We start from the raw sequence: 25,698 nt of genomic DNA, 5'->3' as shown, positions 1-25,698 counted from the left end.
AGTGTCTGAAGAGAAGTGTAGTGGCAATGTCCACAGCACCCAGGAATTCCAGTCCCACTCTTCCCTATTGAGTTTTTTAAGGTATTTCCCATTAAATTGGTGCTGCTCCATGGGAAATAATTATCCAAACACAAACTGTGCTTATGCTTTATTACAAAATAGCCAGTACTTAAAGGTTCCAGTCAATAAAATACCAAACTTTTAAATTACAATATTAAAGGCTTAATTGTAACAGTCCCCTGGTGTGAAGTGGCACCTTGGTTACAGGGAGCATTTTCCATGTGTACCTGGGGTTAACAAAAAAATAATGGCAATATTCTGAAGCCAGAGGAGGAGAAGAAGCCTCAGCCAGAGGGGACACCACTGCCACCAAAGCATCGGGGCTGGGCTGCTCTGAGCAGATCCACGCTGGGCAGCACAATGCCCTGCTGAACTCAGGTACACAGGGTGGGAGTGCACATTTCCTTCATGTTTGTGCCTGCCAGGCAGAAAGCACTGAAAGGAGCAGCCCATGTGCAGGTGTGAGCCCTGGGCCTCCAGAGCAGCAGCAAAAGCAGTGGAAGGTGCTGGCAATTTCCAAACAGGGTTTGCTTTCAGCTCTGTCCCACCTGCACTGCTCCAGGACACGAGTGTCACCTTCCTGTCCCTGCCCCATCCTGGCACGGGGACACTTGGTGCCACCCTGGGGGCAGGGCAGGAGCTCTGGGGTGGCTTCACTCTGTGGGAGCTGCACAGGGAGGGCTCAGGAGTCGATCCTTCCATAGGAGGAAAACACTGTGGGAACAGAGGGAGCTCAGTCAGAGACCCTGGGGCTGTGGCACATCAGTGGCCCTTTACTGTGTGTGACACAAATATTGCAAGCACAGATTTGCTCACACAGGTGGGATTTTTTTGGACAGCAGCAATTCTTGCTCAGGTTGGCATCAACTTTCTCCAGGGAAAAGCCAAATCTGTCCCACCCAACTTCTGAGCTTTGGCAGCCTGCTCACTCTGGGGCTGCAGAGCTGCTGATTTGGGATCTGTTGAGGATTCCCCTGTGACTGGCACAGAACAGCTCCACCTCCCCAGAGCAGTTCTGGGTACTCACTTCTCTCCCTCAGCCCCTGCCCGAAGCTGCGGTAGACGTGAAGCAGAGCCCAGAGCAGGACGGATTTGATTGTGACAGAAATGCAGGAGCCAGTGATGAAAGCAGCTTCCAGGGTGTAAGAATTGCCTTTGCCCCACTCCCTGATCACCTGCAGGGAAAGGGAGACACCAAACCATCACCACAAAGCCTTGGAGCCACAACCTGCAACTGCATTTCTGAGAGGAGCCACCAGGTAGGAACTGGGGGAAAAGACAAAAGAAAAACCCAACAGGTGACTTTGGAACCAGGTGAGTTTTGTGATTTCAGGGTGCACAGACAGTGTGGAGTCCTGCTGGGCTGTGCCAGCACAAACAGCCTGGGATAAAGGGGAGCTGCATGTGATGAGTGAGGCTGGGGCTGGTGATCCCTGGGTGTTTGGGTGGAAGGATTCACAGCACTGGCACTGTCAGCACTCCAGCCCTGCCCAGCCTGGCTGCCCTGGCTCTCCCCTCTCTGGGAGGTGCTCATTGATAAAGGTTTTATCAGTGGGACAGAGCCAAAAACCTGCCCCAAACTGGGCTTGGTTGGGCTTGCACTGCCTTGTTTTGGCTACAGCAGGATCCACAGCTGTGGGTGCTGCCTAAGAAATTCTTTAAAATACAACAACTGAGCCCTGGTCAAATGCTCTGGCACCACTTGAGGCCTGTGTGAAGGAGGGGAGGCATTTTTGAGGAGTTTTGTATTTTGAACAAGAATTTGTTTCACCTTTCCCTCATCATTCTTTGCAGGGACTCCCAGAGCCTCCCTCTGATCAGCTCAGGAGCAACCTGACTGCATCCCTGTGCTGCAGAGCTGACCCTGGACAGGCAGGATGGGCTCTGCTGCCCTGCAATCCAGCAGCAGCTGCAGGAAGGGCAAAGCAGCTCCCTGGCCCTGAGGAGGAGGAGGGTGAGGCCCCCCAGCCCTGCTGCCCTTACCGTGCAGAGCAGGTAGATGAGATAAAGCACCTCAGGCACGTTCTGGACCAGGAACACCCACACCAGGGGTTTCAGCTCTTTTAAAATCTGCAAAATAAGGTGAGATACAGCTTTTTTTAAGGTGCTATATATTCTAAAGTTGCTATATATTTTAATATATATTCTATGTCCTATATTCTAAAGTTGCTCTATATTCTGTAAAAGCAACATATAATTGATTTTCATTGCATTCCAAGTGCTGGCTAAGCTGAGTTCTGAATTTTAGCTTTGCTCTCCCCTTCTCTGAGTTTTTTAGCAGGAAATTCAGGCTCTGTTTTCCCTGCCCTTTCTCTCTGGGCACACTCAGATTTTCTCCAGCAGCTGAGTGTTTTCACAGGTAACAGACTGAAAGCTCCCTGAGGCTTTTTCTCCACTTCTCTTTTTGCCACACAGAATTGCAGTCAGTGAGGAGGGAAATGTGGGAGAAGCAGGAGGATTGAAGTGCCAGGGGAATTTCATTTCACAATTGCCCCAGGGGCTTGGGAAGGAAGGAAGGGACTGCAGCAGCCCTGGGCTGGGAGGGCAGGTCTGAGCAAAGGAAGGAAAAGCAGCTGAGCCTCTGGGGCTGGGAGCTGTGCCAGTGTCAGGATTGCATTTGATGCATCTGATCCCCCCAAACCCAAAACTGATGTGTTTTAAAAGCACAATTTTAGCAAGAAAGCCATCGAAAGACATAGGCAGCTGTATTTCAGCTGTCAGGAATTTGTGTGAATGATAAAGCAAACAGCCTAAACCAACACCCACCCCCAAAAACCCCTCAACTCCTTCCTGGTAATAAAAACCTCACTTATCTGATGTACTTTGGCCCTGATTCTGCAATCATTCAAGATTTCAGAGGAGGTTCCAAATGGCATTTCAAGTTCACAGATCTTTGGGTTAACCTGGAAATTGTCCCTGAGCTTTGAAGGAGGTGCCCCAACAAAGGGACCTCTCATCTTTTTGGTGTGGATTCCCAAGGATTTAAGGCCTGGAGAACTCCCAGTTTCACCCAGCCTTGGCAGAGAGGCAGAAATATTGAAGCCAGTGTGATCCTCCAGATTTCACTGAAGTGATCAAGGATTGAGACTAAAAACATCCCTCAGAATGGCCCGATGATGAGGTGACTGTTTCATTCCTGTGCTCAGCTGGGCATTCAGACAAAACCTGGCTTCAATCCTGCTGCTGCTCTGCTTCTCCCCACGCTGGCTGCCCTCCCTGGGCAGTGCCAGGGGCTGTGTCCCTGCTGTGTCCCTGCAGGTGCCACTCACTGCAGTGATGCCCACGGTGACCTTGAGGCAGCCCCAGAGCACGCCCGTGGCCGAGAGGATGTTGTGCAGCAGGGTGACCTCGTGCAGGCTGATCAGGAGGATGCACAGGCACAGCTGGGGGAGCAAACATTGCATGGAATCATTCTGGGAAAAAAAACATCTGGGGCTGAAAGCTGAATTATTCCTCAAAGGACAGAGTCATTCCCTGTATAACAGAGCAAAGTAAAGCTGCAGTAAATAAGGGTGAGGGGTGCTTACAGAGGTAACAGCTCTTGGGCTCACTTCCCCCAGCTGTAATTTCATTTTCTGTCTCACTGCCCTGCTGGTCGAGTTCCCCTCTCCCACTCCAGAATCATTTCCTCAGTGCTGGAGCCTCAGATGGGCAGGAACAGCCTTGCTCACTTCAGGGGTGCTGGAGCTCCTGAATGCAATTGTTTAATGGATAAACCTCCCCAAAATCAGTTCCTGTTGTGCAGGACAATGATGAAATATATTTTGATGGATTTTAGCTAAGCTATGATAATAATGGTAGTAGTTCTATGTGTTTAAGTTAATATAATGTAGCCATGATATTTTCTGAAAAATCCTTTCCTTAAGATTTTTTCTCCTGAGAAGCTGAAAGCCTTCAAGAATAAAATGTAAACAATAATTATCTGCTGCTGTGGGATGCAACAAGTAAATCTTTATTAGCCTATGTTAGTTATTTCTAATTAATGGCCAATCAGAGTCAGCTGAGAGACAGAGTCTGAGCCACAAAACTTTATCATTCTTTCTTATTCTATTCTTTGCTAGCCTTCTGATGAAATCCTTTCTTCTATTCTTTTAGTGTAGTTTTAATAGAATATATATCATAAAATAACTAACAATAACTAATAATAAATCAACAATAACTAATAATAAATCAAGCCTTATGAAACACAGTCAGATCCTCCTCTCTTCCCTCATCCTCAGAGCCCTGTGAGCACCAGCACAATATAATAAAGGTAAGAGAGAGGGTTGATTTTGGAAAGGAAAATTCAGCTCAGCCGGCCCAAGGTATCATCAGGAAGAGGGAAAAAGGGAATTTCTGTACCTGTGCCTGCAGATCAAAGGTGAGCATGGAGAAGCAGAGGTTGAGCATGAAGTACTGGGCCTGGAGGCTCTCCAGGGCTCCCCCCACCCTGAAGGCCATCATGGACTGGCTCTGCATCAGCACCAGGGCACACACGACATCGAAGGAGCCCACCAGCAGGATCAGCACAAAACGGGCCTGGGGGAGCAAACACCAGGGGCTGGGACCAGGAACCAGCTGGGAACACACAGGAGCAGCAAAACCTTCACAGAGACTGGCTCTGAGCTCCTGCTGGAGCAAAACCTTCACAGCTCTGAGCTCCTGCTGGAGCAAAACCTCCACAGAGACTGGCTCTGAGCTCCTGCTGGAGCAAAACCTCCACAGAGACTGGCTCTGAGCTCCTGCTGGAGCAAAACCTTCACAGCTCTGAGCTCCTGCTGGAGCAAAACCTCCACAGAGACTGGCTCTGAGCTCCTACTGGAGCAAAACCTTCACAGAGACTGGCTCTGAGCTCCCGCTGGAGCAAAACCTTCACAGCTCTGAGCTCCTGCTGGAGCAAAACCTCCACAGCTCTGAGTTCCTGGAGCAAAACCTTCACAGAGTGGCTCTGAGTTCCCTTCCCCAGTGGGGACAGGGCTTGTTCTCAATGCTGGACTAACAGAATTCCAACAAACACAGGTTTGTGTCTCTTTGTATCCACCCTGCTGGAACTCACACTCAATTTAGGACTGGATTTGATGCATCTGATCAGCACCAGGTTTCTCCCCAAACCCCAAACTGATGTGTTTTAAAAGCACAATTTTAGCAGGAAAATTCCTGCTTTAAGGATGGCTCAAATGGCAAAACATCCTTCAGGGTCACTGTCACATTTATGTTTTCTGGGAAAATCCCTTCACCCAGGGTTTTTTCCCCAAGAAGCCTCAGAGAAAAAGGAAAACAAATTCTTATCTGATTTGCTTCTCCTGTGTGTGCTCCTTTGGAATGTGTTTGGAGATTGTTTACCCACAGGTGATTGTTTTATTGGGAGTTGTTTTCACTCTTTGGCCAGTTGGGGCCGAGCTGTGTCAGGACTCCAGAGTCAGGAGTTTTCATTATTATCTTTTTATCCTTCAGTAAGTATCCTTTCTGTATTCTTTAGTATAGTTTAATATATTATAGTATCATAAAATAATAAATGAGCCCTCTGAGAGCATGGAGGCAGGTTCATCACTCCTCCTGCCTCATGAACACAAAAGGTTACATTGATAGAAAATATTGATAATAGAAATGATTCTGGCTCAGGAAGCAGAGTTACAGTAATCCAAGTTACAGTTAGAGCAGTAAAAAAACCCCAAAATTACTTTTCACATTTATAGCAGGCTTTCCTTTGAAGTTCTTGTTTAATATTTAAACTGATGACTTGGCTGTGCATCCTAAAATGAACCTGCATTTCTTTGATATATTTTCCTTATTGCCTGACCAACCCAGCCTGCTGCAGGTAAAGTGAGTTTAACTGGATGAGAAATAAACTGAATGATAAAGAAACTGAATGATAAAGAAACTGAATTGGCAAAGCTGCTTTGCTCCCTCTCCCTGGCTTGGCTGCCACTCCTGAACAGTAATTTTTGGATAATTTTTGGATGACTTCACAGCTTTTGGAGAAATATGGGATAAAAAGAAAGCATTTCCTGGAAGGACAGCAAGTGGGAATTGAACTACAAACCTTAGGAAGCGCTAGAAATCAATTCTTTAATGAATTTTACTGTTTTTAATTAATTTTACTGCTATGAAATGCAAACAAGATAACCTGGAGTGGCATCACTTTCCTTGCAGGCTCCCAGAAATCTCATAAATGACATTTAAGAGCACCGGGTAATGCCTAGCCCAGGTTACATTTATTTATTCCAGCCAGACATTCCACAGTGATAAAGCTGAAGCAGAGTATGTGAAGTGAAGGATAAATTCTACAGAAATTTGGTGTAATTCTTGGATATTTCTGTTATTTTTGGGTGCTGCCATAAGGAAACTCAGAGACCAGCTCAGAGAAGATTTGCAGTTGTGGCTGTGCACGTTTTGTTGTGCCTGAGTCTCTGTTATCAGTTACAAAAACACATTCATACATAAGAAACACAAAACTGCAAAAATAAATACAAAAAACCCACCAAATTTTGTATTTAAAAGACAAAAATTTAAATACAAAAAAAAATTCAAATATATAATATATCTATTAGATCTAGCTATATATTTCTAGCTATATATTTCTATTATATACAATATATAATGTTTCTATCTATTAATATGAGATATAATAGATAGAAATAATAAATAAATAAAAATATACAATAAATAAACACAATCCTATAAATATAAAAGAATATATAATATAGATAATAAAACAAATATACAAATAATCAATAATATAACAAATATATAAAAATGTAATAATAAAACAAATATATAAAGATATCACATATATTACATTAATATCATATATCTATCATCATATATGAATATAATACATATATGATAAATATAATTATAATATAGAAAACAGTATATATATAGTATACTATATATACTGTTATATATAGTATAATAGTATATATATGCTATTATACTATATATAATAGTATATATAGTATACTATATATACTGTTTTCTATATTATAATTATTATATTATATAGTATAATAAATATATATATTTATTATAATATAATAAATATATATATAATATAATGTTATATAAATAATAAATATAATTATATTATATAGTATACTATATATACTATATATTCTATTATATATAGTATAAATAATATGCAATAAAATATATGTATATGCAATTGTATATATATATTGTATATGCAATAAAATAATAATACAATAGTATATGTAATGAAAATATATAGTAATGTGTATTAAAATAAGTAATAATTGATTTTAAATATATAATAATTTATATATAATATTTGATTTTAAATATATAATGATTTCGATATAATATTTGATTTTTACATATAAATGTATAAAAATAAAAGTAGATATACAAAATAAATAAATATATAAATATAAATATAAAATATAAATATAAATATAAATATAAATATAAATATAAATATAAATATATATATAAAATTTTCTGTGTTAGCCCAGGCATGCTGCCTGCCCCAGGCTGCACTTTCAGCGCAGGCAGGGGGAAGGCAGAGCTGGTTCAGGAGCAGGCACTGACCAGGAGCTGAGGCTGCTGGCCTGCAGGGAGCAGGCTGAAGTTGATGATGGAGCGCAGCATCAGCAGCAGCACGGAGAGCACGAACACCACGAGCTCCTGGCGGTTCTCCTGCAGGATGCCCCTGCTCACGTAGTACACACAGAACACTGCAGGGACAGGAACGGCAGGGCCGCCTCAGACAGGGCAAACTCCCAGTGCTGCACCCACAGCCAGGGCCCAGAGGGGCCCCGAGGCTCCCCGGCCTTGTTCTTACCCAGGAGCTTCAGGCAGGAAGGTGAAACACTCCTGCTGTGTTCAGCACACAGGAAATCAAATAATCAGTTACTATTACTTGCTTCTTCTTCTTCTTATTATTATTATTAACCGTATATTAATTTTATTTTATTTATTAAATTTTAATTCTATTTAATTTATTATACATGAAATATACGTGTATAAATATATACTATATATACTATAGTATAGTACTATACTATATATGTACTATATAAATATATACACATATATAAATATGTATATATATTTATATAGACATATATTTAATGTATAATAAATACACGTGTCTATATAAATATATCTACAATATATATTGTATATATACACAATGTATATTTTATATATTTATACAATAGGTATAGTATATATTTATATACAATATATAGTACAGTATATATATCCTGTACTATATATAGTATATATTTATATACAATATATAGTACAGTATATATACTGTACTATATATTGTATATATATACAATATATATATACTGTACTATATATAATATATATATTTATATATATACTCTATATATATAAAAATATATACTCTATATATAGAGTATGTATTTCTATATCTTTTTATTTATATATGTATAGTATATATTTATATACAATATATACATACATTTATATAAAAATATTTATAAATATAAATACATAAAATTAAATCAATGAAGTAAAAGGAATATTGAATTTATTTCATTTATTTCATGTATTTCATTTTAATTAATGAAATGTTCATTTTATTTCATTTTAATTCTTGATTTTTAAATTGTTTGTGAAGCACCACCATGAAAATGGCAGTGTAATATCCACATTGTCATTATAAATATAGTAACAACAACAGCAATAATAATGATAATGATGTTGTTGTAATTAAGCAGCAACTCAAGTTTCTTATATAAGAGATACTGGATGTTCAGCTATTGCAGGAAAACTCACCAGCCGGATCATTCTGTGAATACCACACTGAACATTATGTCCAGCTGTTCATTTGAATTAAATAAAACATTATTATTCTCATTATTATTTTCAATATTATTTTAATTATCATTATCATTTTCATTATTTTAATTTTCACTATTATTATTTTCATTATTTTAATTTTCATTATTATTTTCATTATTATTTTCATTATTTTCTCTACCCAGACTGGGTTTCTTACCAGCTCCAACCAGCTGAATGAAGGAAATGGTGAAATCCTCCTCAGCCTGGCGCACCAGGGTCTCGATGGTCAGCCCTATGACACTCAGCAATGACAAAATAGTGACACAGAAGTAGATCTTCACAGGGAATGAGAGCTCTGAGCATGGTTTTATCTGTAAAGGGAGAAAATTCTTTAACAGATCACACAGAATAAATTCATTGTTGTTCCTAAAAATCACATTGAGGCAAGAGGGGTAAATGAGTGCAAGGTTTCCTTTGGGAAGAGAAACTCCACTATTGAACTGAAACTCCCAAACTGCTGAGGAAGGGGAAAGTGTAACTTTATTTCGTAATTAATCTCGGCCTAGATAGTCCTGGTTTATACCCAGAACTATCTAGGCTGAGAGTAATTATAAAATAAAATAAAATTATACCCAGAGCCTGACTTTGTGCCTCACAGGCCATGGTGTTATAACGCACCACATGGACACTGCCCATACACACGACCTGTCAGAGCATGGAAATGTCATTTTCCCACAGTTTCACTTTTAGAAAACTGTAAATACAGGGTCAGCATTCCCAGGAAGGCAAAGTCCTCCTCTTATTTCATTGAAATACTTCAGGTGGAGCAAATCCTGGCAGGGATTTAACACTCGGTTTGTTCAGCTGGAGGAGACTGAGGGGACCTGAGGGGCTGCAGGGACAGCTCTGATCCCTCTCTGGGACAGGGACACCCCAGGACACCGCCAAAGGGGGGTTCAGGTTGGGTTTTGGGAAAGGTTCATCCCCAGAGGGTGCTGGCACTGCCCAGGAACGGGCACAGAGGCTGCCAGAGCTGCAGGAGCTGCCAGGGGTGCCCAGAGTGGGATTTGGGGGTGTCAATGATCCTGAGGGTGCCAGGAGCTGTCAGGGGTGCCCAAGGTGGGATTTGGAGGTGATCAATGATCCTGAGGGTGCCAGGAGCTGCCAGGGGTGCCCAGAGTGGGATTTGGGGGTGTCAATGATCCTGAGGGGCCCAGGAGCTGTCAGGGGTGCCCAAGGTGGGATTTGGAGGTGATCAATGATCCTGAGGGTGCCAGGAGCTGCCAGGGGTGCCCAGAGTGGGATTTGGGGGTGTCAATGATCCTGAGGGTGCCAGGAGCTGTCAGGGGTGCCCAGGGTGGGATTTTGGGGTGATCAATGATGCTGAGGGTGCCAGGAGCTGTCAGGGGTGCCCAGAGTGGGATTTGAGGTGATCAATGATCCTGAGCGTGCCAGGAGCTGTCAGGGGTGCCCAGAGTGGGATTTTGGGGTGCCTGGGCAGACACCAGGAGCTGATCAATGATCCTGAGGGTCCCTTCCAGCTCAGGACACTCCACGGAGCTGTCAGCAGAGCTGTGCCAAGCCCCGGCGAGCGGACCTCCCTGCTCCACCGGACTTCGCAAGCGGATTTAAGCCGTGTTTTTCCACCCCCCGGGGCAGAGAAGCGCGGAGGACAGCGGCAAGCCGCCCGCAGCAGCGGCGGCGATGTACTCACGGGGCCGCAGGGCGTGGGGATGAGCTGCCGGTGCCGCGGGGTGAGGTTGGGCACGCCCGGCCCCGCCGCAGCCGCGGCGCCGCTGTGGGAGAGAGAGCGGGGCCGTCAGGGGCCGTACCACCCCCACCGCGGGGGGGAACGGCCCGCGACCCCCCATCCCCAGCACGGGCGCCTCCGGGGGAGCGCGGGGAGGCGCCCCCCGCGCCGCGCGTGGTGCGGCCCGGCCCGCCCGTACCTGCCGTCCATGGCGGCGGCCGCGGGCCCTACATGGCTGCTGAGGGGTCCCGGCGGCGCTTCCGGGGCCGGCCCGCCCCGCGTCACTTCCCCGGCACGGGCGGGAAGCGCTGCCGGGCTCCTCCCGGGCGGCGGGGCCGCCGCGCTCCCGCCCCTCCGCCCCGGGGGTCCCCTCGGCGCTGGGCAGCCCGCCCGGCTCGATGGAGGGGCGGCCCGCGGCGAGGCGCTGTGCGCGGCTGTGCCCGGCTGTGCGTGCCCCGTAACCCCCGCGGCTCGGCTCGCTCTCCTCGTGCTTTGGGTAAAATGGCCTCCCCGCCACCGCGGGGACAAAGGGGCGAGCCCGGGGCCCGGCGGTGCGCGGCCGGACCGGCTCTGCAGCGCGGGGCTCCGGGCACGGAAGGGGATGGGCGGCCGGAGCCCGGTGCTGCCGTTGTTCGGTGCTGCCCAGCCCGGTGCTGCCGGAGCCGTGGGAGCGCCGGGGCTGCGGCAGCAGCGAGCGCGGAGCGCAGGTGCCGGCCGGGATGCGCTGAGGGCTCCGGGGATGCAGGGAGGGATGGGAGCGGCGGGGGAGGATCCGAGCCGGGCCCGGGCAGCGGGATGGCGGTGCTGGCAGCCCCTGGGCCCGAAGGATGGCTCGGAAGGGTCGCGGTGATCCCGGGAGGGCTCCGAAGCCGCTGCGGTGCGAGGGATGCTCCGGGAGCTGCGGGCACCGGGGATGGGAACGGAGATGAGAATGGGGATGGAGAGAGGCTGGGATGCTCCGGGAGCTGCGGGCACCGGGGATGGGGATGGGATGGGATGGGGATGGAGCGCGGTCGGGAATGCGCAGGGAAGGCTCTGGCAATGGGTGAGCAGAAACCCAGCTGGAGAGGCACAAAGCGCGGAGCTGTTTCAGCCTTTCAGCCTCTTCTGTTCTATTTGTAGTGTTTGTAACATCTTGGATGCTCTCCTGCCATTAGCGAGCGGTGTTAATGAGCGAGGCTTGCTCAGGGTGCTGCATTTTGTGCTCTTGCTGCGTTGGGAGCAGTGTTTGAGTGACCTTTGCATAACAGATGAAGGGTCATGGACACAAACCTTTGGTTTTTCACTGTCACAGCAGCCTCAGCTTCTCCAGCCCTTGCAACATATTTAGCTTTAGTTTCTATTTGTGAAAAGCCGGCTTTCCAAAGTTCTCCGTGGGTATTTTTTCCACCATAATTGTTCCTAGGAGCGTAGTTAAGGGTTGGAGAAGATACAGGGAGGGTGAGAGGCACTCGCACTGCCGGTTCTTTGTGAGTAATCCAAGAGAAACAAGTGCCAAGCACTGCCACGTTTTCATCTGTTGGTAAACATCAGCTGCTGGTTGGCCTTGAGGGAGGAAGACTGAATTAGTTCCAGATGGAGAACTCTTTCAGCCCATTTAGACTTTCCAGTTGATTAAAGCCAGCAGGTCAGTAATTTAGGGGGGTAATTTTGTTGTTGTTTGCTGTTCTGCTCCGTGGCCGTGTGTGGAATCGGTGATATCAAAGCTGATATCAAATCTGATATCACAGCGCTGCTGAGGGCGGGGCTTTGGTTGTGCTTAATTAACTTGTATAAACAGAAAACAAACTCTGATAATTAACTGTTTTAAATTAGAGGGGTATTTTTTTAATGACCTGGAAAAGGAGGAGGAGTCAAGAATCCATTTTTCTGAGCAAATTCTCCTGGAGAATGTGTCTCTTTCTTCAGAGTTTTGTGTTAGACTGGGTCAGCACAAGTTTGTGGTTTAATGTGATCATTTCAGAGGGTCCCGTTCCTCAGTGTGCTGCTGGCATGAATTCCTGGAAAAATGGGAAGAGATAAGGGCAGGGAGATGGAAATCTTCAGTGCATGGCTGCAGCAACCAGAGAGTGTGAGGAATGGAAAATTTCACTTTTCAAGCAGCTGCTGTGTAGGGTACTGAGACTGACACCAGATATTGAACTCCTCAGTGTCTCTTTGTGATTTATTTGAGGTGCCACATTGAACATTTAAACATTAAAAATAAAATTAATTAATAATGTATATATAATAATTAATAACATTAAAAATAAAAATTTAAGAACTTAAAAATAAAATCTTAAAAAATATTGAACTGTTTGCAAGATCAGGGCAGGTGCAGCAGCTTTGTTAGAACTCTTGCGTTTCTCTTTCTTTCACAGGGTGGTTTTGTTGTTCCCTCTGCTTCTGTAACTTGCCACGTTTTGTGTAATTTACAAAAGGAAAATGCTCTGCTTGCACATCATTTAATGCCTTTTGCTGCCAAATCTGTTAGAAAGGCTTTAAGAATGAGTTGTAAGTGCTAATATTGGATTGGAAGGTGTAGCAAAATGAGGAATGCTGCACTATTGCCATGTAATTAAATACATAACCACTCTGGAAAGCTCTTGGACGTATTTCCCTGCTTTTTTCACCTGGATACATGTACCAGGGTAGCTCTGGGATTATTGGGAGGTACAGCCCTTGGTTATTGCTCCCTTTGCTCAGGTTGATTACAGTTAATTAGTCTGAAGGGCAAATCTCCTGCCTGGATTTGCTGGGTTGGGAGGGTTTTCCTGGGGAGTGTTTGAAGGCAGACTGAGATCAAAGACGCTGTGGAATCTGCCAGAGGAGTTGGTTATAATTGGCAAGGCTGTGTTGAGGTGCTCCAGAGGGAAAAGGACATAAAATCACAAAGTCTGGTGGGTGGGTGGGTGTTATTTTAGAATAAAAAACCTCCCTGAGATCAGTTCTTGTTGCTTAATCTTGGCATGAAGACATCAGGAGTTCAAAATCCAGCCTGAGGGATTGCAGAAGTCTCTTTATCTTCCATAAAGTGCAGGTGAAATGTGCTGTATTTGCTGCACTGGGGATATAAAATATCACACTTTTTCTTTCCCTTTTTCCCCCCTTTAGGCAGAAATCATGGAGCAGCCCACATGAAGAATCCTTTGGAGTTTCTCTTCCTCCAGGATGTTCTTTGAAGGACCAAACCCAGTTTTTTGCAGGCCCCTGGGAGATGAAGCATTGACCACATGACATTTTTATTTCAGCAAATGCTTTCTCAGCCTTGCTGGTGAAGGACAAAGAGTATTTAGGAAATATTTATTTCTCCACCTCGCCATGACGAGCGCCCTGAGCCCGGAGGCCCCGAGCCCGGCCCAGCTGGAGGAGAAGCCCAAAGGAAAATCCCTGTTCCAGCTGGGCTCCCTCTTTGCTAACAGGAGTGAGAAGTTTGTGATTGCTCGCAGCGACAGCCTGCCAGAGGAGAACGTGCTGAAAATCACAATCACAGAGACCACGGTCATCGAGTCCGACCTGGGCATCTGGAGCTCCCACGCCCTCATCTACCTCACTCTGTGGTTCTTCTTCAGCTTCTGCACTCTGTTCCTGAACAAATACATCCTGTCCTTGCTGGAGGGAGAGCCCAGCATGCTTGGTACCCTGCTCTTGCTGAATTCCAGGGGGAAGTTGGGTTATTTAATGGATTGGGAGCCCCCAGAAAACTCCCAGAGTGTTTGGGTGATGCTGGCAGGAACAGGGAGGGGTTTTTGGGGGGTCTGTGCAGGGATGAGTTGGGCTGGGGGATCCCTTCCAGCTCAGGATGTTCCATCATCCTGTGATTGATCATTCCACATGAAGCTGAGGGAGAGAATGGTTCAATTGAAATGAAAAATGTTTGGTTTGGAAGGTGTAGGGAGGGATTTGGGGCTGGAAATTTGGGATTTTGGCCTTAAGATTTCCATCATCCTGTGATTGATCATCCCAGATGAAGCTGAGGGAGAGAATGGTTCAATTGAAATAAAAAATGTTTGGTTTGGAAGGTGTGGGGAGGGATTTGGGGCTGGGAACTTGGGATTTTGGCCTTTAAAATTCCATCATCCTATCATTGATCATCCCAGATTGTCCCAGATAAAGCTGAGGGAGAGAATGGTTCAATTGAAGTGAAAAATGTTTGTTTGGAAGGTGCGGGGAGGGATTTGGGGCTGGGAATTTGGGATTTTGGCCTTTAAATTTCCATCATCTTATGACTGATAATTCCAGATCATCTCAGATAAAGCTGAGGGAGAGAATGGTTCAATTGAAGGGAAAAGTGTTTGGTTTGTAAGGTGTAGGGAGGGATTTTTGGGGCTGGGAACTTGGGATTTTGGCCTTTAAAATTCCATCATCCTATCATTGATCATCCCAGATTGTCCCAGATAAAGCTGAGGGAGAGAATGGTTCAATTGAAATGAAAAATGTTTGGTTTGTGAGGTGTAGGGAGGGATTTGGGGCTGGGAACTTGGGATTTTGGCCTTTAAATTTCCATCATTTTATGACTGATAATTCCAGATCATCTCAGATAAAGCTGAGGAAGAGAATGGTTCAACTGAAGTGAAAAGTGTTTGGAAGGTGTAGGGAGGGATCTTGGGGCTGGGAACTTGGGATTTTGGCCTTTAAATTTCCATCATCCTATGACTGATAATTCCAGATGAAGCTGAGGGAGAGAATGATTCAATTGAAATGAAAAAGTTTGGTTTGGAAGGTGTGGGGAGGGATTTGGGATTTTGGCCTTTAAAGTGGTTTCTGCCACTCTCCTTTCCTCCACTTGCTGAAAGATGAAATTTTCCTCGTAGAGGAGCTTTAAGAGGAAAAATAAAAAGTAATTTTTTAGTTTTCTGTGCTGGAGGGTTTAACAAAAAGCCAAATTTTGAGTAAATTGTTGATGCTCCCCAGAGCTGTGCAGCGCAGGAGTGACCTTTGGTTATCTCTGTTATCAATGCCCATTTTAGTTCTGTTTTTTCTTCTTAAGAGGCAACCAAAGGACACTTTATCTGTGAACCAGGTTTATAAACATTTGCTTTATAGAAATAAAGGCCTTTAGTGAGAATGTATAAAACACACACTGCCAAAACCACCACAGAGATGTTTGTGTAAGAGATTTCCCATGGCGGTTGATTTTTGTGTTGCAGTTTGTGGCCTGACTCGATTTCCCCTCTCTGCTCCTCCTCAGGTGCTGTTCAGATGCTTTCCACCACCTTCATTGGCTGCATCAAGATGTTTGTCCCTTGCTGTCTGTACCAGCACAAGACCAGAATCTCCTACCCCCCAAATTTCATCATGATCATGCTCTTTGTTGGATTAATGAGGTAAATAAAAACCATCCCCTGCTCTATCTTTGCTAATATTGCTGCTTTTCCAAGCCAAAGTTCTGTTCTTGTGTCCTTCCCCCCCTCAAGAAATATCCCAGAATAATTTTATTTTTATTTGCTGTTCTTTTACCCACATGTTATTTTTTTGGCCCATTTTTTCAGTCCTCACTTCTATTTCCATTTATTTTCTTCCTGCCCTCTGTTGAGGCTGATGTTTGTTTAGTGCATTAATATTTATCAGCCTTTTGCCTCAAAAGTCATCCAGGCTATTAAAATTTATCTTTTGAAGAGTAAATATTTGCTGGGTGCTGGGGTTGTGTTAGTTTGTGGTGGAGGAGGGAATAAAAATGCCTGGTTTTGTTTCCTCTGCCCTGCAAAACTGATAAAGAAAATCAAATAAGTGATAAACTCAATTAATTTCAGAGTTTAAACTGTGGTAATTATGACCCTATCTAATTTACACTAAAGATGGATAACTGCAGATAAAGTTTCCTTGGTGATTTTCTGGTTTTTAGAAGATTTTCACTTTTTTAACTGAGCCTGTTGAAAACTTTGACTTCAAAAATGGTCACTTGAACCTTGGAGTGTGTTAAAAATTAAATTTGTTTTCTGGAAATGCACTCTGCAGCCAAAGACATTCCACATTGCCCAAGGGTGCCTTTATTTGCTTTAAATAAATAATATTTAAGCCACAGTTGAAAGATCTGACCTTGCAGGTGCAGGAGAAATCACAGAGCAATTCTTTTTATGCTGAGTGCCTGAGAGTAGCTCCTGAAGCATTATCTTCATTTCTTCTGGTGCAGTAATTAATTAATTCGTTTAAAAAATGAATTTATTGTGATTTTTTTTTTTCTCCTGCTGCAGATTTGCAACAGTGGTGCTGGGGCTGGTGAGCCTGAAGAATGTGGCAGTGTCATTTGCAGAGACTGTGAAAAGCTCAGCTCCCATTTTCACCGTCATCATGTCCCGCATGATTCTGGGGGAATACACTGGTGAGGCCTGGCATGAGGTTAATTAACCTCTTCTTAATTGGCTGGGGTGGAAGTCTGGCCACTAAAATTAATAAAATGTAATAAATATAACATAATAATATAATAGAGAATATAAATATCCATTATTAAATATCCATTATTAAATATCCATTATTAAATATCCATTATTCAATATCCATTATGTATTATATATTATATAATATACGTTATATATTATATATAATATAACGTATAATATATAATATGTTATATATTATATATTATGTTATATATTATATATATTATGTTATATCTATTATCTATTATCTATTATAATTATCTATTATATATTATATATTATATATTATATATTATATATTATATTGCATACTATATATTGCATATTATATATTACACATCTGTTACATATATTACATATTATGTATTACCTTTTATTTATTACTTATTACATATTATATTTTTATATATTATATAATACCATGTTATATCATTGTATTATATCATATAACATTATGCTATATTTTTTATACTATATTTTATTATATTTATAATATAGTATAATAAAATATACTATATATACTATATAATATATAGTATATATACACTATATACTAATATAGTATATAATAAAATATTATGATATATATAATATATATTAAAGATACAATATGTTCTATATAGTATGCATAATATGTAATATATAGTATGTAATATATAATCTATAACATATAGAAAATATATCATATAAAATATAATAAATGCATCTGGAAGAATCTCCAATGAATTTCTAGTATTAAAAGGGTTTGGTGGAAGGGGGTTGCTGTTATTTTTTCTGTCAAGAAATTATTGCGGCTTTAAAAAACTGAAATTCAGTGTGCTCCTTTGCTGTTGAGAATTTCAAATTCTCTGCAATAAAATGATAACAAATAAAGATTTTTGCCTTTTGCCTGCAGGGCTGCTGGTGAACCTGTCCCTGCTCCCTGTGATGGGGGGCCTGGCTCTGTGCACAGCCACCGAAATCAGCTTCAACATCCTGGGCTTCTCTGCAGCCCTGTCCACCAACATCATGGACTGGTGAGCCCTGGGGGGAACAATTCATCTATTAATGTAATTAGGAGAGGAAAGGAAATGGTTAACACGGCTCATTGTGTGCGGTGCGTTCAAATGTTGCTATTGAAAATGCATTTTTAAATAAATTATTCTTATTTATTTATTTTTATTTATTACTTATTCATTTATTATTTATTTATTTATTATTTATTTATTATTATTTATTATTTATTTTTATTTATTATTCAATAAAATAATAAATTTTAATACATTATAATAAATAAATAATATAATAAATTATAATAAAAATTAGAAATTGTTCTTACTTATGCTCTTGTATCTAACAGCATTATTGAGATTAAATAATAAAACTTCATTAGTCCAAACTCCTTTTTGTCGAAACATTTATCCACCTGAGAAATATTTATTGTAGAAACATTTATCCACCTGAGAAATATTTATTGTAGAAACATTTAGCCACCTGAGGATTGATGAATTGATTGATTTGTCCTAATTAAATACAGCTAAATGGTGGGTTTAAATTTTTTAATTGTTTCTAAATGTTTGAATTTAAAAAATTGCATTTAATTTTTTTTTTTTTACATTTAAAAAAAGAAAATTGTTAATATTTAATTTTTTTCTAATTTTTCTAGTTTGCAAAACGTCTTTTCCAAAAAACTGCTCAGTGGAGATAAATACAGATTTTCGTAAGTATTCAAAATGTTTCAGATTTGGTTTTATTAGGGATGAATAAATAAATTGAATATTTATCATTTTATTGCACCAAGGTATAAATCTGATCATCTTTATTATTTTATCAGGGTAAGAAAACTCCCCTGAGCTCCCACTGCAAGTTTCAGAACTCCCAGAAATAAATGTTTAAAAATAGAAATATAAATAAAATATAAATATTTATATAAAAATCTTTTTTTTTTTAATTTTAATATTATTTTTCTTTTTTGTAGAGCCCCAGAGCTTCAGTTCTACACAAGTGCTGCTGCCGTGGTTATGCTCATTCCAGCTTGGATCTTTTTCATGGTAATTTGAATTCATGATTTTAATTAATTTAGAGATTTTTAAAAATTAATTTGGTTTTTTTTAATTGTGAGCAGAATGTGCAAGAAAGCTTAATCTTAATTTTTACCTCTGATCCTTCCCATTAAAAAATAATTGAAAAATTAATTTTGATTTAATTTTGAAAGAGAAATTTATAAAAGAAATAATTTATTGTGGACATGAGTTCATCCCAAAAGCCTGAATTTATCTCAGGATTTTTGGGTTCAAATCATGATTTTGTCTCAGTGCATTTGAGCTTGAAACAAAATCTGGAATATTTGTTGATTTTTTTTTTTTTGAGATTCATGTGGTGTACAGGAATATTTACTCTGAAAGCAAATTTTGGAGAAAAATTACGGGATCTAAATATTCTGTAAGTTTTAGGTTTTATTGGGCTAAAATTTAAATGTAAAACTTTGCTTCTAACAGTTGGGTGGAAAGTCACTTCTAGATTTTTCTCATGAATTAAACACTTAAATTCCTTTTTTTTTTCTTTCAAAAAATTCCTTTTTTTTTTTTTAATTTTAGGATGTGCATTTGTTTTTGGAGAAAAATTTCAGGATCTGAATGTCTTGTATGTTTTTGGGCTAAAATTTAAATATAAAACTCTCTGCTTCCAACAGTTGGGTGAAAATAATTTTTAGATTTTTCTCATGAACTGAACACTTAAATTTTTTTTTTTGGTTTTTTTTTTTTTTTTTTTGTTTTTTTTGTTTTGGTTTTTTTGGACATTTTAGGATGTGCCTGTGATTGGGAAAAGTGGGAGAAGCTTCAGCTACAACCAGGACATTGTAATTCTGCTGCTGATTGATGGAGTCCTGTTCCACCTGCAGAGTGTCACAGCCTATGCCCTGATGGGCAAAATCTCCCCTGTCACTTTCAGGTAAAATTCAGCGTTATTTGCTATTTTTTCATCAGAAATATTATTTAATTTTCTTTGATCAGGAGCACTGGTTTGTATTTTTTGATCAGGAAACATTATTTTCTATCTTTTTGGCAGGAACACTATTTTATATTCCTTTTCAGGAATGTTATTTTATAATTTTTTTCTTGGCCAGAAACACCATTTTATAATTTTTTGGTCAGGAACATTACTTTATAATTTTTTGGTCAGGAACATTACTTTATAATTTTTTGGTCAGGAACATTATTTTATAATTTTTGGTCAGGAACATTATTTTATAATTTTTTGGTCAGAAACATTATTTTATAATTTTTTGGTCAGGAACATTATTTTATAATTTTTTGGTCAGGAACATTATTCCTTTTCAGGAAGTGAAATTTCAGATGCTGGTTTAAAAAAAGGAAAATTAAGGTTTCCGCAAAGAAGTTAATGAGGTGAATCATAGGATGGTTGGGGTTGGAAGTGGAATTTCAGGTGGTGTTAAAAAAAAGGAAAATTAAGGTTTTTGCAAATAAATTAATAAGGTAAATCGCTAGGTGGTGGAGGTTGGAAGTATAATCTGAGGTGGTGTTTGAAAAAAGGAAAACCTAAAGGTATTTTGCAAAGAAATTAATGAGGTAAATCACAGAAGTAGAATCTGAGATGGTGCTAAAATAATGGAAAATTAAGGTTTTTGCAAAGAAATCAATGAGGAGAATCACAGAATGGTAGGGGTTGGAAAAATCTGAGGTGATGTTTAAAAAACCAGGGAAATCTTAAAGGGTTTTTTGTGAAGACATCAATGAGGGGAATTCTGGGATGGATGGGGACGGAAGTGGAATTTCAGGTGGTGCTAAAAAAAAAGGAAAATTAATGTTTTTGCAAAGAAATCAGTGAGGGAAATGATGGGATGGTTGGGGTTGGAAGTGGAATTTGATGGTGTTTAGGGGCAAGGCTGACATCAAAGCCAGGGTGTGGCAGAGCTGCTGTCCCCTCATGTCCCCCTCACGTCCCCTGATGTCCCCTCACGTCCCCAATGTCCCTTCATTCCCTTCACATCCCCAATGTCCCCTCATTTCCCCTCAGGTCTCCAATGTCCCCTCACATCTGTAATGTCCCCTCAAGTCCCCAGTGTCCCTTCATGTCCTTTCACTTCCCCAATCCTCACATCCTCAACGTCCCCTCACGTCCCTGCTGTCCCCTCACGTCCCTGCTGTCCCCTCACGTCTCCAATGTCCCCTCACATCCTCAATGTCCCCTCACGTCCCTGCTGTGCCCTCACAACCCCAATGTCCCCTCATTTCCCCTCAGGTCTCCAATGTCCCCTCACATCCGTAATGTCCCCTCAAGTCCCCAGTGTCCCTTCATGTCCTTTCACATCCCCAATGTCCCCTCACATCCCCAATGTCCCCATATGTCCTCAATGTCCCCTCATGTCCCCTGCTGTCCCCTCAAGTCCCCAGTGTCCCTTCATGTCCTTTCACATCCCCAATGTCCCCTCACATCCCCAATGTCCCCATATGTCCTCAATGTCCCCTCATGTCCCCTGCTGTCCCCTCATGTCCCCCTGATGTCCCTGCTGTGCCCTCACATCCCCAATGTCCCCTCACATCCTCAATGTCCCCTCACGTCCCCTCACATCCCCTGCTGTCCCCTCACATCCCCAATGTCCCTTCACATCCCCAGTGTCCCCTCATGGTTCCCCTCATCCCCAGTGTCCCCTCACACCCCTGCTGTCCCTGCTCTCCCCTGTTGTCCCCTGCTGTCCCCTCACTGTCCCTGCTGTCCCCTGTTGTCCCCTCATGTCCCCTCACTGTCCCTGATGTCCCCGCTGTCCCCGCAGCGTTGCCAGCACTGTCAAGCACGCCCTGTCCATCTGGCTCAGCATCATTGTCTTTGGGAACAAGATCACCAGCCTGTCCGCCGTGGGCACCGTCCTGGTCACCGTGGGCGTGCTGCTCTACAACAAGGCCAAGCAGCACCAGCAGGAGACCCTGCAGAGCCTGGCCATGGCCCCACCGCCCTCAGGGCCTGCCGAGGACACCGAGCCCCTCGTCCCCAAGGAGCTGGAACCCTACGATTGATGGGTTAATCACAAACGGCTGAGTGTGGCTCCATGGAGATCCTCCTGGATGGGGCTGTTCCTCAGGTTCCTCTGAGTTCCTGAAATCCTCCTGGATGGGGTTGTTCCTCAAGTTCCTCTGAGTTCCTGAAATCCTCCTGGATGGGGTTGTTCCTCAAGTTCCTCTGAGTTCCTGAAATCCTCCTGGATGGGGTTGTTCCTCAAGTTCCTCTGAGTTCCTGAAATCCTCCTGGATGGGGTTGTTCCTCAAGTTCCTCTGAGTTCCTGAAATCCTCCTGGATGGGCTCGTTCCTCAAGTTTCTCTGGTTCCTCAAATCCTCCTGGATGTGACTGTTTCTCTGGTTCTTTAAATTCCTGAAATCTCCTGGATGTGGCTGTTAGTGAAATCCTTTGGGATGTGGATGTTCCTCCGAGTTCCTCAAATCCTCCTCTCTGAGTTCCTCAAATCCTCCTGGATGTGGACATTCCTCAGGTTCCTCTGAGTTCCTGTATTCCTCCTGGTTTTGGCTGTTCTCTGGTTCTTTGAGTTCCTGAAATCTCCTGGATGTGGTTGTTCCTCTGAGTTCCTGAATTCCTCCTGGTTGTGGTTGTTCCTCTGAGTTCCTGAATTCCTCCTGGATGATGATGTTCCTCTGATTCCTCTGAGTTCCTGGCAGCTCTCACCCAGGATTTGAAGCAGGAAGGAGCTGGGAAGGATCCAGAAAAACCTTGGGAACCTGATGCCCCTAAAAGAGAGGACCTGGAATGTGGCAAACTTGGCCTTTGTTGTCTCTTCTTGACTCCAAATTGTTGTGTCTCACACCAAATCACACCTGGGCCTGTGCTGGCGGAAGAACTTTGGTGTCCTGTGGGAAAACAATTAAAACAATTCCTGTTTCCTTCCCCATCCAAACAATGTGAAAATGGGGTCCCACCACTGAGTTCTGCTGGCAGAGGGATGCACTTGGTGCCTCGTGGAAGTTTCTGGATGTTCTCTGCATTTCCTGAGCTGTGGTGCAGAGATGGAAGAGTCCAAGGAGGGAATTGTCCCACTCTGGCCTCACCTCGAGCCCTGAGGGCCCCCAACCCTGCCAGAGCTCCAGGAGCATCCTGACAGCACCAGAAGGGATTTTGGGGTGGATTCTGATCAGGAGATTCCATAATTCCAAAAGGGATTGGAATTCCCACCCTTTTCTCCCAAAAATAAACCACTTTATTGAGGCAAACTGTGGGAAATAAGCTGTGGTGAGCTCCTGCTGCTGCCTACAAATCCTGGATTTGTAGTGGTTTAAAATATAAAAATGTAATGTGGAAATGTTGCATTCTGATCATTTATTGATAAAGCTGAAATGCAAATATTCACACACATCATACTCTGTGTAAATTGGGATCCCCCCCAAAAAAAAACAACTTTATTGAGGCAACCTGTGGGAAATAAGCTGTGGTGAGCTCCTGCTGCTGCCTACAAATCCAGGATTTGTAGTGGTTTAAAATATAAAAGTTTAATGTGGAAATGTTGCATTCTGATCATTTATTGACAAAACTGAAATGCAAATATTCATTGGGATCCCCCCGAAAAAAAACAACTTTATTGAGGCAAACTGTGGGGAAACGAGCTGTGGTGAGCTCCTGCTGCTGCCTACAAATCCAGGATTTGTAGTGGTTTAAAACATAAAAAATGTAATGTGGAAATGTTGCATTCTGATCATTTATTGACAAAACTGAAATGCAAATATTCACACACGTACCCTGTGTAAATTGGGATTCCCACTCTTTTCTCCCAAAAATAAAACAACTTTATTGAGGCAAACTGTGGGAAACGAGCTGTGGTGAGCTCCTGCTGCTGCCTACAAATCCAGGATTTGTAGTGGATAAAAATATAAAAATGTAATGTGGAAATGTTGCATTCTGATCATTTATTGATAAAGTTGAAATGCAAATATTCACACACATACCCTGTGTAAATGGAGTGTTGAATTCAATATTTGTAGTACTTAGAGGTTAAAAACCACTGAAAATTGTGGTGGCAAAGGAAGCAGGATCTGTGTATTTCTGTAAAAAAACATTTTGTTGTTTTAATTTCGTTTTGTTATGCATGAGGAAATTGATTTTTTTTTTTTAATATAATTTCTAAGAGTGCAACAAAAAGCTGCCTTTTAGAAACTCAGGGTTATGAGTCTGACCTGTGTGTAAAATATCTAATTTCTGGTTATATAAAGAAATCTCAGAGGCATCTGTGACAGATGGGAGGAATATTAACCATAAACTGAGGCAAATCTTTATTTCTGCTGCTTTTAAGTTTCCTTTTTTTTTGAAGGAAATTTGGTTTTTGTGGTAGATCAAAGATTAAAAGTTCATTTTCCTTTTGAACAGTCAGTTTTGACCAAAAAAAAAAAAAAAAAAAAGCACACATGTAGCTACAAAAACATTCACATGGACTTTTTGGGAACAAAAATTAAATTAAAATGAGTGGATTTTAATAATTTCCACTATTCTGGAAGGTTGGAGCGTGGATGTATAATGGTAAAAATAATGGTTATCAGGAAATTACAATTGGAATTCCTGTAAAATCACATTTCCACACCTCAGTGGCTGCCTGGGGCAGATTCCCCAAAGATGTGAGGGAGAAAAATGCCAATTTTTTCATCCTTGTGTATGTGATATGTCTGTGGTATTTTGTTTTCTTTTGTATTCCTGTCACTTTTATAAAAGCTGTGGACTGTGGAGCTCTGTGGTTTTTTTTTTAATTTGTTTTCTGCCAAATACACTGAGATTTTTGAAAGTATAACTAAAAAAAAACTGAAGAAAAAAGTGTGTTTTGTGTCATATTTCTGCTTTAGGTGGCTCTGCTCTCACATAAATCCCATCATTTTAAATTATTTAAATGATTTTTTAAAAATCTCGGCAGGATTTTGTTTTTCTGTGACCCTGTGAGGATTTGGGATTGAAATTTTAACCCGTCCTGCTCTGCTGGGCTTTGTCCCTTTGTGTATTTTAATTTGCCATATTTTTAGCCTTTGCTTTATGTAGATTAAACAAACCAAAAACCTTTTAAATCTTCTTTTCTCTTGTGTAAACAAGGAGCTTTTTGCTCTTTGTTAAGAATTTTCCACCCCAGCTCTTCCTGTGACAGAAAATTTGATTTTTTGGGAATATTTTAGAGTTTCTGTGCCTGCATTTCTCATGGCCACACCCAGGTGTCTGTGATGAGGGTGATCTCTGTGAGCTGGAGCTGTGCATTTAATTTATTTTATACTTTTAATTCACTCAGAGTAAATTTTAATAATTGAAATAATTTAAAATATTAAAAATATTTTCTGTTTTTAATTCACTTAAATGTGAATTCCTGATGCGCTGAGGTGCAGGTGGAAGGTGTCACAGCACTCCCTGTGCTTCTAAATTCTCATTATTCCCATTATATCCCGTTATTTCCCGTTTTATATCATTATTTCCCATTATATTCTCATATTTCCAATGGGGGATAGATAATTAGTGATTTTAGAGATCCTAATTAGGGATCTTTGCTGTTCTGGGCGTGTCACCTCTGTCACCTCCTCCCTCAAACTCTTACTCATTTCCGTGTAGGAATTGCAGCTTTTTGGTTGGAATCCAATTTATTCAATTAAATGTATTCAATCAAATTGAATTTATTCAATCAAACTCTGAACTAATTGATGTGGAATTAAATGCGGCCCAGCGCCTCCATTGGCCGCGTTTATCGCTGCCCAGGCCCATCCCGCAGGTTCATTAACGCCCCCCAGCCCGGCCGTTCTGACGGG

General features: G+C 41.8%; 2 protein-coding genes across 5 annotated transcripts; one reads left to right on the top strand and one right to left on the bottom strand.

Moving 5' to 3' along the window:
- Nucleotides 1-633: 633 nt before the first annotated feature.
- On the bottom strand, nt 634-13,869 carry LOC106630332 (uncharacterized). The gene is made up of 11 exons (XM_074558266.1): nt 13,862-13,869; nt 13,684-13,756; nt 10,767-11,602; nt 10,532-10,613; nt 9,035-9,188; nt 7,591-7,736; nt 4,402-4,578; nt 3,330-3,473; nt 2,044-2,130; nt 1,088-1,235; nt 634-774 (listed from the first exon to the last, which is right to left on the bottom strand). The coding sequence occupies exons 1-11, from the start codon at nt 13,867-13,869 to the stop codon at nt 743-745; spliced, it is 1,887 nt and encodes a 628-aa protein (XP_074414367.1). The 3' UTR covers nt 634-742.
- Nucleotides 13,470-24,645, top strand: SLC35E2B (solute carrier family 35 member E2B). 4 transcript variants are annotated; one of them, XR_012583741.1, is made up of 10 exons: nt 13,470-14,183; nt 15,738-15,873; nt 16,741-16,868; nt 17,822-17,942; nt 18,572-18,625; nt 18,884-18,956; nt 19,712-19,857; nt 21,701-23,222; nt 23,421-23,515; nt 23,725-24,645. XR_012583741.1 is itself a non-coding variant. In XM_074558610.1 (8 exons), the coding sequence occupies exons 1-8, from the start codon at nt 13,868-13,870 to the stop codon at nt 21,939-21,941; spliced, it is 1,215 nt and encodes a 404-aa protein (XP_074414711.1). In that variant the 5' UTR covers nt 13,470-13,867; the 3' UTR covers nt 21,942-24,645. The 4 variants fall into 4 exon arrangements, 1 of the variants encoding a protein (XP_074414711.1); XR_012583739.1 differs by having other exon boundaries at nt 23,421-24,645; XR_012583740.1 differs by having other exon boundaries at nt 21,701-23,515.
- Nucleotides 24,646-25,698: the final 1,053 nt, after the last annotated feature.

The sequence above is a fragment of the Zonotrichia albicollis genome, chromosome 25, assembly GCF_047830755.1.
Source record: "Zonotrichia albicollis isolate bZonAlb1 chromosome 25, bZonAlb1.hap1, whole genome shotgun sequence".
In the NCBI taxonomy this organism is placed as follows: Eukaryota; Metazoa; Chordata; class Aves; order Passeriformes; family Passerellidae; genus Zonotrichia; species Zonotrichia albicollis.
Note: the sequence above shows the minus strand (reverse complement) of the source record. Positions and strands in the feature narration are given on the sequence as shown.